General features: G+C 40.7%; 1 protein-coding gene across 1 annotated transcript in view; it reads right to left on the bottom strand.

Annotated features, from left to right (window-relative positions):
* The window catches only part of LOC115797624 (short transient receptor potential channel 5-like), an 88,539-nt gene extending 72,398 nt beyond the window's left edge, over window positions 1–16,141 (bottom strand). The window contains exons 1-5 of the mRNA XM_030754221.1: window positions 16,109–16,141; window positions 13,099–13,201; window positions 11,978–12,228; window positions 1,827–1,943; window positions 1,616–1,678 (exon numbers count right to left, since the gene is read on the bottom strand). Of these exons, the coding sequence (XP_030610081.1) occupies window positions 1,616–1,678; window positions 1,827–1,943; window positions 11,978–12,228; window positions 13,099–13,201; window positions 16,109–16,141 (567 nt within the window). The remainder of the gene's footprint in view (window positions 1–1,615; window positions 1,679–1,826; window positions 1,944–11,977; window positions 12,229–13,098; window positions 13,202–16,108) is intronic.
* Window positions 16,142–16,365: the final 224 nt, after the last annotated feature.

Below are 16,365 nucleotides of genomic sequence, written 5' to 3'. Positions count from 1 at the left end.
CAGGAGAACTTGACTGCATACTGAGGAGGTAATTCAAAAATTTGACATCTAAAACCTGCAGGACAGGGGCTCTCGAGGCCTGGAGTTTAAGAGCCCTGATTTAGACTAATCATGAGACCGCATTCTCGACAGAAGTATGAGCTACCTTCAATCCAGAAATTTTTATCCTGGCACAACCAAAAGTAACACACTGCCTATCTTGCACATGTAACACAAGTGGACTATTCCCAGAAATGATGTATAATGTGTATGCTTTACATGGCTACACCTGCAGAGCAAGTACGGTGTAGGGCAAACTTTAGCTTTTCTGTTTAGTCTTTAGATTTTGTATCTTGCACAGTGTTTTAGAACTTCTTAATCCAACATATGTGTGTAGAGGATAAAGGTTAACATGTACAGACTATAGTACATTATATCAGGGATGAAACTGCAAAATAACCAACAGCTGTTGCCCACTTTAATGTAATAGTACAGGAAATTATAAACAACCAAATACAAAAAAAGATGATCCATAAAGAGTAGGTGCAAAAGATTTAAAATATAAGACTGGATGATTTTTACAACTGCAGACTAGATGTTTGTAGTGCATACACACCAAGTAAGAGTTAATAGTGGAAGCATAACGCTGCAGCAGCCGCTTTATGAACTCATGAACGGTCTGCTAAAGTTGAGTCCATCAGTCTTCCTTTTCATTTCACCTGTTTCTCCTCCCTACTCTGAGGCCCCGTTTACACGAGAGCATTTTCAGTGGAAACTGTGTCGTTCTGCCGTTTTCAAACAGTAGTGCGTTCAGATGGAAACGTTTCAGAAACGATCTCTGTTTACATGGAAATGCAAGACGCTGAAAACGCTGCAGTTCCTATTGCCAGGCCACAAGTTGGCGGTGTGAATATAGGAGCCACAACTATAGTGAGCATGTGCGAGAGCCCCTGTTTTCAAAAAGTAGCATTTTTGTCTGTTTACATGAAAACGGAGACCGGAGCGTTTCGAAAACCCTCCACCCTGGAGCCTATTTTCAAAAAGTATCGTTTTCACGCCATTTCATCTGAAAGCACTCTCTCTTATAAACCGGGCCTGAAAGTAAGGGCAGCCCCACCTGCCCCGACTTAATAATCCAAGATGGTTGCAGTGCATGTACAGTAAATTTGAATAAAACTGTACTACTACTTTTGTGTATTTATAACTTGCTTAGCCCTGACCAGACTCTGTGTATGGCTGCTGTGGTTTTTTTTAAGTGTAAAAAAACAAGTATTGGGATGTATTGCTAGTGACGGCTCTACCTTGAGAAGGAGCAGAAAAGATTTGGGTTTAAAGTTCCAGTTTTACAAACTTTCATACTCAAAAATATTCACTCGAAACCTGCCCTTAATAAACATGCTCAAATCTTTAAATGTAAGGTTCAGCGCCTCACTACATCTGTGCAAAATGCTCCTTCATCTTTAGCACAGAGAAGAAAATTACATTTCACAAATGAAGAGGAAATATTAAAGTGAGTTGAAGAAAGTGAATAAAATGTTGAATAATGTCACAGGAAATGTCTAATTTAGCATCAGTGCTGAAGCATATTCAAAGGCTGATTTTGCAAACCATGCAGTGCAGAGAAATAATCACTTACCTCTGAACTGGATACACACTCAACACAGTCACATCGTATCTGATGTGGTCTGGGGATGGTGACCTACACGGAGCAACAACACAGAACAACAAATCATTGCTAACATGCAACTAATAAAGATTTGGCTGCTCCAAAAAAACAAACAAACAAACAAATAAAAACCATCTACTATTCTTTGTGTTGACAATGTATGTGTAAAAATAGCTATTACCTTCCGCTGGACAAGTAGCTTGATGATCTCATAGTTGTTGGTGTGAGCAGCGAGCATGATGGGAGTTATATCTGGGGTGAACTCTGAAAACTGGCTGTCCATCATCAGAGAGGGAACCTGAAGGAAAACAAGGTACAAAACTCGTAAACTGGCTGTTATCTACACTTTAATAATTCCATGTTGGTTTTATATTTGGGTAAAAAGCCTGCCTACCTGTCAGCTGGCAATTAAACAGGAAAAAAAAAAACAGATTCAAAAACACTTTTATTGTCCAATTAAAAAGCCATGATTCAGCTCTACATGTGGCACTGTTACATAAGGGGGAAAACTGAAAGTGAAAGAAAAATTAAGGTAATGATGAATCCAATTAAACTCTCTCAAATCAGATTAAAACAAATTAAATTAGTGTAATGCATTTGATAAAAACAAGTTTTCTGCTTGACAACTCTGCAGAGGTACATTTATTTAAAGCCACATCCTCTCCAAAACTCATTATATCCCTCACTGATGCAACCCTGAACACCTGCTGTACTTTTGAGAGACGAGGGGAGTGGAAGATTGTTTATTTGCCAAGTGAATACCAGGAGGTCTGTCATTACAGGAAGATAAAAGAGACAGAGAGAAAAAACAAAAATGCAGATGCACAGCAACAGCAGACCTGAACCAACTGCACACTGATTTCTAGACCAATGCCTCATCTTGGGTCTGTATGCTAAATATGACATTATATCCAACAGATCACCAGCTTAGCCTAGCTTTGGTTAAGCAAGCAAAATCCACCTACAGTTCCAAAAGCCAGGCATGTTACATCTGCTTTATTTAATCTGTACAAAATGTAAACAGGACCACTTGTAGCTTTACAGTCAGTTATATCAGGGGGCTGTGTGCCAGACTGTTTCTTGGCCCAGAGCAGGAACTTTCTGGAGTCTCTGCCTGGCAACCTCACAAAGACAACAACAAGACTGCCAGACATATGTAAAGAGGCCTGGAAGATTGTTTTGGAGGCGGAGATCATATCTTCTTCAAACAAAATGCCAGGGTCCTCAAAGCACCCTAAACAGCTGGGAGTGTAATGCCATCCATTTCAAAATCTACAGCTTCAAACTTCAATACAAGGTAGAAAGGTTGCAAATGCTTTATAAGTGGGTACCCGAACGGGCAACATTCACCAGCAATTATAACTCCCCATGCGATTGCATCTTATACTTACTACTGCACGTTGTATTAATAATTTTCTGCACCAGTCTCATCTCATAAGATGCATCGTGGCTGTTCAGAAGAGCACGGCTGCCCCAAAAGTTTGGGGTCACTTGTTTAGGACGGTTTTATTAAGATAAACTTCTTTTCTTTTTTTTTTTTAATTATCATTATAAACTTGGCAGATTGTCTAAAATTCTCTTCTTAACAATCACTTCAAATTATTCTTGAGGTGTTCTAGAAATGAAAGCCATTGCCAGAAACAACCACAAAACCAAAGATTTCACACAAGAGTGTTTACTACTCCCTTCACAGCGCAACACAAACCAAATCTAACCGGAGTAGACCCTGGTGCACACTGAGCAAGAGAACGAGCACATCAGAGAGTCTGGTTTGAGAAGCAGAAGCCTCTCGGGCATCCGTGTGCTGTAGGTTCTCAGTCATCCAAGTCCTGGTCGTCTTTAAGTACTAGAGTTGAAGGCAACTCAGCTCAAACTTCTTGAACTTCTTTGCTTTCAAAAGACTCCTTCAGTTCTAAAAGCTGATGGGGAGTCCCAGGTATTTATCCAAGAACACCAACAGGACAGTGCTGGTTTGTAAAGGGAGTAATGCACACCGCTGTGTGGAGTCTTTACTCTTTTGGGAATTTCCGGCATGGAACAGTGTTAATTTCTCAGAAGAAAGAATATTCTGATAAGTCTCACGATAAAGTGCTTTCAAGGAGCATTTTTTAGACTACACTCACACCCCCACAGGCTCGAGCTCCAGACGCTCTACAAGACAAATGTCAAGAGATTTCAGCTTTGCCAAAATGATTTATAGGCCTTTTAACTTGATAATCTTGCATTAGGTAACACAGTGTGCTCAGATAATCCATTAAAAAAAAAATCAAAAATAAATGTTCATAAAAGGTCTGTTAATCAACTACTGATCAGTTTATTGGTATATTATATAAAAATGAACTCTTGGGCTGAAAAGTTAAGAAGAAAGCTGACAGTGTGCTGGCATGTCATAAAGAAAAGTGCATACAGACACTGACACCCACATGTACTCCAAAACATCTGAAGAAGGCGAAGAAGAGGAGGGGACGAGGAAGGAGGGAGGAGAGGAGTGAACATGTGGACTCTTTTATCTCTCTGAGGGAGAATGAAGCAGAGTGCTTCTCCTCATCCTTCTCATCTTTCTGTCTCCATCCTCTCTGCTTCCTCATCTTCTCCTCGCCTCTTTTCCCACATTCTTCCATTTTCTCTCCCCTCCTTCACATCTCCTCCTTTCCTTGCTGTCTTCCCTTCATCTAGCCACCCTTTCCATCGGCTTACCCTCTTTTTGTCTATCTCTACTTTTGTGCCTCTTCTATTTCACTCTCTCCATCCTCTCTGCTGCCGAAACCTTATTTTCTTCATCTGATCTCTCACTTTCTACTCCTCCTCTAATCCCCCTTTTTTCCTGCTGTGATAAGGAGTGTGAGAACAGCTGCCACAGGCTGGGCCCCACATACAGAATAAAGGGACAGACAGAGAATACACAAACAGGTAAACACAACACATGCAAATAGAAAAATGGAAACTAATAGACAGTGAACATAATTTGAGTACAATTAATCCTTCATGCATTGAAAGCCTGCTGCTGCAGACAAGTACCACTTAGGAAAATCCAGCCTTAAGTAACTCTGGATTTATAATCTTTGAATTAAGGAAAACCTACAGTGACGGCATATTTAGGCTCCAGAGCTACGTTGTCACTTTCCCAAAAAATGCAGCAGCACATGGAGAAAGCAGGAGGTGTGATTATCATGGGTTTCTCCTGTTTGCTCTGAAGCTGCGCCAAATTCTGGAGAGTTAAAATGACATGAAGTAATATGAGAAAAAGGTTTAGTTAGTTATCCTCTATCTAGATTTTTCTCCAAATTATGTCACAGAGACAACTGTGATTACTGTCTGGATTGTGTTCAGAGGCCGTTTTTCTGTATCTGCTACCACTGTGCAAAGTCTGGGTTTCGTAGCTTGCCTACACTCAGCTGCCACTGTAGCAGGCATCTGTTTGTTAATCAACAAGCAGATGCTATCGACCAATCACATGGCAACGACTCAATGCATTTAGGGGTGTAGACAAGGGCAAGACGACCTGCCGAAATTCTAACTGAGCATCAGGATGGGGCAGAAAGGCCATTTAAGTGATTTTGAACGTGGCATCATTGTTGGTCCCAGATGAGCTGGTCTGAGGATTTCAGAAAGCACTGATCTACTGGGATTTTCCCACACAACCGTCTGTAGGGTTTACAGAGCCAACAATTCTGCAGCAACTGTGTGATGCTATCATGTCAATATGGAGCAAAGTCTCTGAGGAATGTTTCCAGCACAAATAACTAAAGCACTTCTGAAGCCAAAACGAGGTCCAACCTGGCACTAGCTCTACCGAATAAAGTGGACAGTGAATGCATGTTCAGGTTTAAGCAACAGAAGCACTTTTGTTTCTTCAGAAAACATTTAGAGCATGTTCATTTACGCTCACCTATCGTGATTTAAGTCACTGTGGACTCATTACTGAGAAAGTTTGTGCACAGAACTGCAAGACCATGAAGACAATTATCAGAGTTTTATAAAGCTGCAGTAACTACAACAGGTGCTGAGATACTAGATTTTTAAGGCATTAAAAAAATTATTTAGGACATTTATTTATTTGTGCTTTCACGATCATTAATGCTTAATTGCTCTAATCTATTTATATGTTGCATTGCGTGTGTCCCATAACTCAATCTGAGATGGACCAGTATTATAGCACCATTCAGAATCACAAGAAAAGTTCATTTAATTATGCATTAATTAATTATATGCTGATATGGTTTAGCAAAGGCATCTCTGTAAAGAGAGTAGTCCAATATTTGGTAATAAAACTGTTATATTATGGTTGGAATGTGGACCCAAATGCAGACCAAAATGTGGTTTCACACGCAAAAGGTAAGCTTTATTTCAAAGCTCAAAAGTTCCACGGACAACAAGAAATACCAGGTAATCCAAAAGGTAAAGGTACTTTTGAAACTGAGGACAAAGAAACTTAGGAGGGACACAGATGAGATAAACTGCTGACAATCTCATGAAAGCTTGAGGGCTTCCAGGAGGACAGGACTATTTATACACAAGCAACTGGGAACTGAAGGGAAAACAGGAGGGAGGGGAACACACTTAACAACAGGTGAAAACAACCAGAAAATCAGAGACAAACCTGAGGCAGAATACAAAGTAAAACCATAGAAACAACCAAAGCAGACTAATACCAACCTGAATACAAACCCTTAACAACAAGTACAGGTACAGGACAAGAAAACACAAAGGGACTGAGGTTGTACCTGAGGGGGGATAAGGACACACTGAGGGAGTTACAAAACACAAAATATTGCAAATTCAAAATAGGAACTGAGGCTTAACGCAATCCAAGGATTCAAAACTGACACTGTAGCCACACATCAATCTACAATTGTACACAACACAGAACTCAAATACTATGACAAGATCTACTAGAGATCAAAGCAGAAGTGTGACAGCCAAATATCAAAGACCAAGAATACAAACTCCAGAATCAACACAAAACCGTAAGACTGTGACAAAAAACACATCACAGACTGATGAAGACAGCATGTTGCAGTGGGATCACATGCTGCAATGCCAACAATTCTGGGACCACATTTGTCTTTGAAGTCTGCCTTTATATAAATGTCATCTGCAAACCTTTAAAGCTTCTTCACCGTGTCTTGCTGGATTGTGACTATAGCCTTTACAAGACTCACAGAGACATATAAACACATCCCAAAGTACTCAAAACTACCTTTGTGGTACTGTAGTAACGGCTGCTTTAAGTGTTTCCGGACCGCATGTTGCCATGATAACCACACACACACACACACACACACACACAGATTCACAAGGTGAAAACAATTTCAGCCACAACAGCGTGGCACCTGTTACAGCAGGTGTCTCTCAGACCACGTTTTGCCATGATGACACACAAACACACACCCACACAGACAGACTTACACAGTAAAAAAAAAAAAACAGCAATGATACTGCTGTAAGCAAATTTCATACACATCACATTGGGAGAGACTAATACATAAAAAATGGCAATGAACAAGTGGTCCTATTCAGAATTCTTTTTTAATCCCAGGAAACTGTATTATTGGCCGATAGCCATTTGTCAATCCATCAGAATCAGCATTTGTCATGAAACGTCTGTGTGGCAGGCAGGAAGGAGGACCCCAATGCAGGATACGCCATTTTAGAATTAAAATGCACTTTATTTCCAGGTGCTGAACACAAAGCCGGACTAGGCAGGGCTAGTGGCAAAACGCAGTATGAGAAAATACCAGATAATATACCAAGGCAGAACAGGACACACAGCAGGAGACGTAGACGACGACGCGACAACAGGCACTGAAAACACTGGACTTAAATACACAAGAGGACTGATGAGGGAAGAGGAAACAGGTGGGAACACAGGTGATGCTGATAACACTGACGAGACCAAGGGATGCAAAACTAAACACAAGAGACCAGAACTGGACGACTATCAAAATAAAACAGGAAGTAAGACGATGGAACAGAGACGCAGACCTGACACAGAATACAGAGAGAACACCAGGGACTAGAAATAACAATTAAACCCCACAACCAAAAGAAATCCCAAAACAGAACAGACAAAATGAAGCAAAACAAAAACACATGACAGCATTCATAAATGAAAAATGAAAAAGTACAGGAGAGATGGGAGAAACACCCTTCAACCATATCATTAGTATTGAGTTTGCATAATTTGTCCACCAGAGGCCACTCTGCAACTTCCCTGTTAGCAACTCATGTTTGGAACGCCGCAAACGCGACAACCAGCTGATCCAAACAGAATCGGGAAGTGTGTAAACGAGTAATGTAACAAATGTTAGGAAAGTCTGTTTGGTTTAATGCATCTGAAAGAAAAGAAAAGATAGGCCAGTATATCGGTATTTTAAATCAGATATCAGTATCTGAATCCTATATCCATCGGGCTCTATCCCGTTGCTCCCCTGCCATTTGCCACCTTACTCAGGTGAGACCAGGCGGATCTATAAACTTAAAACCTTCATTTTACACTCATATATACACTCAAAATGTAACGTTGCTGTGAAAATAAAAATCTGTCCACGGACAAACATCAACACCTCCTGGAGTACTAAAGCACCTTTAGCAGTAGTTCCAGGTCCTCTAAGCATCTCCAGGAACACACATTGTCATGATAATCACACATACACACTTTCACAAGGCACGTGAAAAAAAATTTCAAAAACTGCACCATATCCAGAGTACAAGTCGTGTTGACCCCTTAAATTGAGGATAGATTGATAGTAAAATTTACATAAAATGTTGTTTTTGACCCAAATAGTGTCAAAATGTGGATCCTTTTTTATTCTGGACTCCCATTTATTTGGGGCTATTGTCTGAAGCACATTATGATTTGGCTCTCAAATTACCCATTCATATGCTGATGGCTGCAAGCTCTCCTGAAAGTCACTGCATGAAATGCTGGGAACAGTGTGGCACAGAGGCAGCCATCAAACTGGACATTTCCCAAAGAGCAGTCAGATGGTTTCTGTAGTTCATCCCAGTGGGCCACACTTACCTTGTTACACTGTAATGTGAACAAGGGAAAAAAAAAAAAAAAAAAGGAACTGCTGATTTACTGAAACTGCAGCTCAGCCTATGAAGTTATAAAAAGAAATTAGGAGTGAAATCACAGAAAGTTTGTGTAAGAAATCGTATTTTTTTTACTCAATTTTAAGGAGATTTTTGTGTTATTGATTTTGTTTTACTTAAAATAAAATCCACTGCATTGCATCCTCACATCCGTCCATGCAGACACTCACGCATCCAGTTGAGATGAATACACACACACACACAGATCAAAACAACCAAAAATTTGCACTCACTCCAGTTATACACACAGACACACACATGCAATTGTAATTGTTTCCTTCACACATCAAAGGACAGACAAAGCCCGCAAAACCTTTCCTCATCTGCATCTCTCTCTGCAACTATTTCTCACTTCTTCTCTCTCCTAATGGCTTTTGTTTATTATTCCTTCCCTCTATGCCCATCTGGTTTCCTACACTTCACATTTTCTTCTCTATTTGATTTCAGTCCCTCGCTCCATTTTCTCCATCCCTCTTTAGCAAGCTCAGGGCAAAGATCTTCAGATTTCATCCTCCATTCCACGATTTTTTAATCATTCCCTCCCTCCCTCTTTGTTCTTTGTGCTGCTGCCTCAGTCCTTCTATTTCTAGTGAGCTGGTAATGAAGAGTGAGGAGGGATGTGAAAAGGGGAGTGAGGGAGGAGGACGGACACAGAGATGGAGAAAGAGGTGATCAAAGAAAGAGGGGGAGTCAGACTGAGTCAGATGGAGAGGGATGGCAGAAAGATCAACAGTTTAGCTGGCAGGAGGACATAAAAGGCCCTGATTCTACCTGTCAGTTGAAAAGAGCAGTTTAGAAAACATAGATAAACTCACAAAGTACATATCCAGTTCTTAATACAAGTATTGAGCACAGATATGCGTGTGTGTGTGTAAAACTCAATACTCTGAATGTTGGCACTTTGTTCAAGTTAAAGAAACCCTGATATACTGTGTGTTTGTAGTTATGAATGTAAAGATTTGATATATATATATATATATATATATATATATATATATATATATATATATATATATATATATATATATATATATATATATCAGATCTTTACATTCATAACTTGCCAGCGCAGACTTCAGGTTTTCCATAATGCCTTTGTGAAGCATTTCTCCCCTCAGTTTCTCTCTTTGTTGCTGTTGTCACTTCATGTTTATGGATGCTTGGAGCAAACTTGGCTCCTTCAAGTGGAATTATGCTTCTCTCAGCGGAACCAAAGGAAACCAACGAAAGTGAACAGACACATTTGTGTGTGTCTTTTATTCCTCCTTTTATTTCACACTGTTTCTCTGTTTGCCACACTGCCACTAGTCTCTTCCTGTGTGTGTGTCCATCTTTAGATTTAAGTACCTTTGCAGCAGAACAAACAAACTTTGTGCTTTATCCAAATGTGATCACCTCTAGATTGAAAGAAAAAAAAAAAAAAAAGATAAAAATGAAGATGGGAAGGGTCAACTGCCAAAATAAACGATTAAGTAGCTACATTTTTTATTTACAGTTTACCTCTGGGACCATCTAGCTAGTAAAATTAAAATTTGTTCTGTTAGTTAGTTGAAAACTCCATCTCCAGATAACTACACATGCATTTTATTGCTAACATGAACATACCACTTCAGTCACGCTGAACGACTGAGGTGAAAGCTGCGCTATGGTTACAGTATCTAAAAAAATCTTTCAGTGAAAAACAGAGCAGCATGTACTGCATGATCAAAATAGACTGTATATAAAAGATGGAAAAAGGAAAAACAACATCAGTGTGGGGGTGCCATTAACTTGCATTCTTTCTCATGGTCAGCAAAAAGAAAAGACACATCTACTCCCATAGTCCATGGCCTTAGTTAATCGTTAGCTTTGAGTCTTACTGAATACAGGATTTTGTTCATTTTGTAGCAGCATAATTTAATATGGGTATGGTATGAGCATAGTCAGACCCACTCCTCACCTCTGATGTCTTTAACAAAGCTACCATGACCAAAATGCACAACTAGCAGCTTCAGACTTCCACAAACCAATGGGAGACATTATGGTGGATATGTCCATTTGTTATATACAGTCTTTGTAACTCTGCAGCAATAGCATGGTGCCGCATGTCTCTTGCTTTCTGAATCTCATGCATAGGCTAATATTTTACAAAAGATTAAAAGCAGAGAAACAGATCAACACATATCCCTTACTGTCCAAGTGGAGAGAAGAGATGCTCACCGGTTTATTTATCACATATTTTCTACACATTTGTAAATAAGTTGTAGATTTACATTTCATATCTGAGAGACACTGTATTTAGCAGGCCCTTTCTAAACCTACAGAAGTCTGTGTTGTGCTGACATGACTGTGTGTTATGCATGTGTGACACATGAGGTAACTGAAGCGTGTAGAGAGCCGAAAAGTTTGAAAAGACAAAGTCAGAAAATGAGAGAAGACAAACAGAAACACTGGAAGAACAGATTTGTTCCCATCCACATCCAACTGAGAGGCAACCAAAACCTTCCCACAATCCTTTGCTTCGGCCAAGGGTTGGTTGCCATGGTGACGTGGGACCTCACAGCCTCCGACAGTCCAGGAATAATTTTCAAGGAGACGTCTCTGTTTTGCTTATCTCATGCTAATATATATTTTAGATTCTGCAATTTGATGCCCTCTCTTTCCCACTGCGGTCTTCTGTTTTCATATTTACTCCCCTATTAGTCTGAACCCCTCTCAGTCTTTCTGAATCTCTCCATCTTAACCCCCCCATCTTAAACACCTACACTTTAACTAAACTGTGTAACATGTTCTTCCTCTCTCTGCTCTTCTTTCTCTCTCTGACACACAAACAGAAATGCAGCAGGCAGACAAACACACTGTCTGTCTCCAAATCCTATTTCACAGTTTGTCTATGGAAACGAGCTGTTTAATTTCCCTCCTCTCAGCAGAATGTGGCATGGAACATTACAATGAATGAATGTACTGCTCATTATCACACACACACACTCAGACATATGCATTTAAATGGGGGGAAAAAAATACTCACACAGGCGCACATTCACGGATGAGTAAATGCAAACACGTGCATGCATGGATGCGTCTGGATGTAACACAATATATATCCATGGAGAGCTCTCTCTCTCTCTGTCTTGTCTGAACCAGTGGCACCTCCAGAAATTTTTCAGAGTCCAGATGGGGCCGCTGAAAATGTTAGGTTGGTACACCTCAAGCAAATGACAACTAAACTTTAGGTGTAGCAACACCCACACGCACCTGTTTCTCTCCGCTGGGTCTTTTGTGCGACAGCAGCAGTTCCACGGCACCCACCACCTCCTTCCTGATGGCGTACAGCAGGGCGTCGCCCGTGTGGATGCCGTGGTCGAGCAGGAGCTCCATGATCTCCAGGTTTTCGTTCTCTATGGCAATGAGGAGAGCGCTGCGGCCCAGTGGGTCCAGACAGTTCACGTCCATGTTGTAGTAGACCTCTGCCTCTCGAAGGGCATGTTTCACTCCCGCATAGTCACCTACAGGAACGAGAGACGGTGCAAGGGTTGATGATTGAAGTATACAGGTGGCTAAACGTCTTTAAGCAAAACGTTCACTTTTTCACTGAAAGCACTGTTAACCAGGTCCACTGATCAAGAATCAAGAATCAAGAATCAAGAATGCCTTTATTAGTCCCACAAATGGGGAAATTGCAGTTAACAGAACATCCATCCATCCATCCGTTCACTGATTCTTTAAATGTTGCTGTTGCATCTGTAACTTTCTATTTTTGTGTTTGAAAAATGCTGATAAACTTGGTTTTACTTGATGCTAAACTGCGATATAAGTTGCAAGCAGGACTGTTGTCTCAGTGTCTCAGAGCTACAGGAAAGTGACACATTTAAAAAACATACGGTTAGGTCCACGAGTGTTTGGAAAATGACACATTTTTTGCTCTGCACAGCCTGAAGTCTAGAACTCACGGGCATCACCAAATGCTGTGTTTCCTCCCTTGCTCTCTTAGGCCTTTACTGCAGCCGCCGTCAGCTCTCAGTCTCTCTGCTTTCAGTTTTGACTTCAGACTAATAAAGTATGCTCTGTTGGGTTGAGATCAGGTGACTGATCTCATTTCTTTGATTTGATAAACTCTTGGGCTGCTCTGGCTGTATACTTTGCACTAGGAAGCAGCGTCCGATCGATGCAGCATTTTGTTCAAGGACGCTTGCTGAAGCACATATTGCAGAGTTGAGACCTGTGTACTGACACAGTCTGACTGACCAGCTGCTCAGCTATCAGCGAGTATAAACTCGGCATCATTTAACAGGTGACTGGATCAGTAGAATGCAGGTGTGGAGAGAAATGCGTGGCTTAAAATAAACAGATGGTTGTGCGAAGCTGAATGTGTTTACCTTTCTCTACAGCTGTGAGGTAGGCCCGCTCCTCAGCAGACAGTTCCACCTCTGCACGGACAATCTGAAGTGGGATGCGATCGCGGTACGGCGAATATGTCGCCTAAATCACAAACACAGATGACGACAGCCACACAAGGAACACTGCGTGTTAGCAGAGTCATGAGAGAGACAGGTCACTCAAGGTATCCTGAATAGAAACTGACAGACAATAACAATGTTCGATGCCCATGGCCCAAAGCATTCAATCAGCAGAAAACCAGGAAACATGAGCCAATCATGTTGTTGATGCAGATGCAAAGTAGATGTTCACAAAAGATTTACATATATGTGTTGGGTTTACATGAATGTTGTGGTCATTTTGAGCTTTTAATGATTTCTTTAAATGATTGTTTCTTTAATGACTTTTCAAATCAAGAACTGGGTGCACAAGTTTGAATTTATTTTGAATTTTGGTATACATACAGGCTCAGATATATACATACACTCCCACTAATATTTGGTTAAGTGCCCCCTGAGCAAGTTGCACCTCAACCAGATGCTTGTGATAGTCATTGACAAACTTCTGGCATAATTCTGGCTGGATATTTTACTGCTCTTCTTGGCAGAATTGATTTAAGTTGATTGGTTTCCTGGCACAGACCCAGCTTTTAAGTGTAGTCCAACACAGTTGAGGTTGGGGCTTTAGGAAAGCCATTCTAAAAGCTTAATGTTAGCCTGCTTTATCCATTTTAAAATCAATTTTGATGTGTGTTTGGGATCATTGTCTTGTTTCAACAATCTAGCAGTTGATTTGAGGTGAAGCTGATTTGAGGTGAAGTGGATGGACTCCTTTATTAGTCCATCCACTTTGTGCAATGTACCAGTACTACTAGCAGCAACACAGCCTTTGAAACCTTCAGCCTTGGTGGTTCCTCGGTTGTTCCTGAAAATCCATCCATCCTCCTGCTCATCCTGTTCAGGTTCGTGGGAGGGCTGGAGCCTATCCCAGCTGTCATAGGGCGAGAGGCAGGGTACACCCTGAACAGGTCGCCAGCCTGTCGCAGGGCCAACACAGAGAGAGACAAACAACCTTTCACACTCACATTCATGCTCTCATTCACACCTATGGGCAATTTAGTGTAGCCAATTAACCTAACCCCAGTAAGCGCATGTCTTTGGACTGTGGGAGGAAACCCACACAAGCACGGGGAGAACATGCAAATGCTACACAGAGAGAGGGAGAGGCCTGGGCCAAGATGGAATCAAACCCAGGCCTTCCAGATGGTATTCTAATTGTGAGGCAGCAGTGCTAACCACTGCACCACCACTCTGAGTGACAGTTTGGGTCTTCTTCCGGACCTTGGCGAAATGGTTACACATCTGAATAACTTGTATTTATGTACAATTATTTGAACTGATGAACCTGGAACATGCAGTTGTTTGGCAATGGGTCCAAGAGACTTTCCCAACTTGTGTCAATCAACAATTTTCCTAAGAGCTTCACTGAGTTCCTTGGACCTTCCCATTGTTCTCAGTATTGGTTAGTCCAATGAGCACTGTCAAGCAAATCCTCTTTACTCTGGCAAAGAGAAACTAGCAGTTGTAATCAATCATGATCACTAATGAGAAGTTAACAGGTCTTAGCCTTGTCAAGTTAAAAGACATTACAGAACCTTCAGAATCACCAAAATACTGAACTGAGTGTAGGTCCATATTTGTGCCTGTATATATACTTTTGACCCTGTGTGGATTAAGAAAATCTAAAATAAATTCAAACCTGTGCACCCAATTCTTGGCTGGAAAAAAAGCAGTTCAAAGAAATCATTACCACAACATTCATGCCCATGACGAGTGGATGTAAACTTTTGATCACAAGTGTATCTGCTTATTATCATGAACAGATGGAGGTACATATTGGGTTTTTTTGCTGGCTTGCTGTATTCATAACATAAATTAAATTGTTATTTGACGAGTGATGATGATGATTTAATGAACTGGTTAGAGAGGGTGTTAATTATGTCAGTACTCTGGACTGAGCCATTAATGATGTAATAGGTTGCAGGAAAAGGAGCTTTTGAAGCCTTCTTTTAAGCAAAGTCACAAAACCTTTAAAGTAGTTTTTGTAAGATTTTGCCAGTTTATTACATAAATGCAGTTTTTCCGCTTCTCTGACAACTGAAATTCAGCTTCGAAATAACTCACCAAGTGGTGCAAATTGCTTCTAAAGCCGCTTTGATGTTAACAAATCAAACCCGGTCCAGTTCCAGGAAATGAAATACCAGAAAATGTTCTGTTTCTCTTAGCCACCTAACGTGATCAGAGCGAGTTCTCAGGATGACTGGAAAATGAAACTACTATCATCAGATAATGGCCCAGTGTTTTATAAAAATGGCTGTGATACTGGGGCCTAATTTGCTAAAAAAAAATAAATAAATAAAAAAAAATAAAAAAAAATAAAAATTGACATTATCTCTGTCTTTAAGGTGCAGTGAATTTCCTGTCATCATACTGAAATCATCTAAATGACACGTTCCGTCTGCTACAAGTACCTTTTAGGCCCTTCAAAAACAGCAGAAAGACAGACGCCACAGCCAGGTCATCACTGAGCTATATAAGGATTCATCCACAAGTCTCTGAACCGAAGCTGACAGTGAAACGTTTCACTCTGGACTGTCTGAGTGTCTGACAGATAGGAGGAGGTGTTGTTTGTCAAGAGGCAGTGGCAGATAACAGTCTACATCACCCATCATCACACCGAGCTATAACAGGAAGCAAGTTTAGCTGAGGAGAATATTACTGAAAATATGAAACTGTTAAGAGGAATGTGATACACTCAGGTATCAACCCATTACTCCACACTGTAAATACAGCAGGCTGGTGAAGAGGCACTGACGTTCTGTGTTGTGCAATATAGAAGTTCTAACTTCATGAAGAACAGTAGGAATTACAGGCTTTAAGAGTGAGGATAATTTCACAAATCACCACATCTTGTGTTTTAGGATCAAGAGCAAGATTGTGTTTGACTCACCTTCTTGTAGTACAACTGTGTCATAGGATTCATCTGGCCAGTCTGGAAGAAAGAAAGGAGAGAAATGTGTTACTACCACCAGTTATTTTAGGAAGATTGATTTTAAAAGCAGGAGCAAAGATAGTGTAAGGTGAGAGAGACAGGTGCATGGATAGCTGCACAGCTTTAGTTCAGTCATCATTATGGTCAACAGCTGGAGCCATAAGAGTGCCTATGATAAAAAAGCTCACTGAGACTAATCACATAATTTGTAACCC

The sequence above is a fragment of the Archocentrus centrarchus genome, chromosome 18, assembly GCF_007364275.1.
Source record: "Archocentrus centrarchus isolate MPI-CPG fArcCen1 chromosome 18, fArcCen1, whole genome shotgun sequence".
NCBI classification, from domain to species: Eukaryota; Metazoa; Chordata; class Actinopteri; order Cichliformes; family Cichlidae; genus Archocentrus; species Archocentrus centrarchus.
Note: the sequence above shows the minus strand (reverse complement) of the source record. Positions and strands in the feature narration are given on the sequence as shown.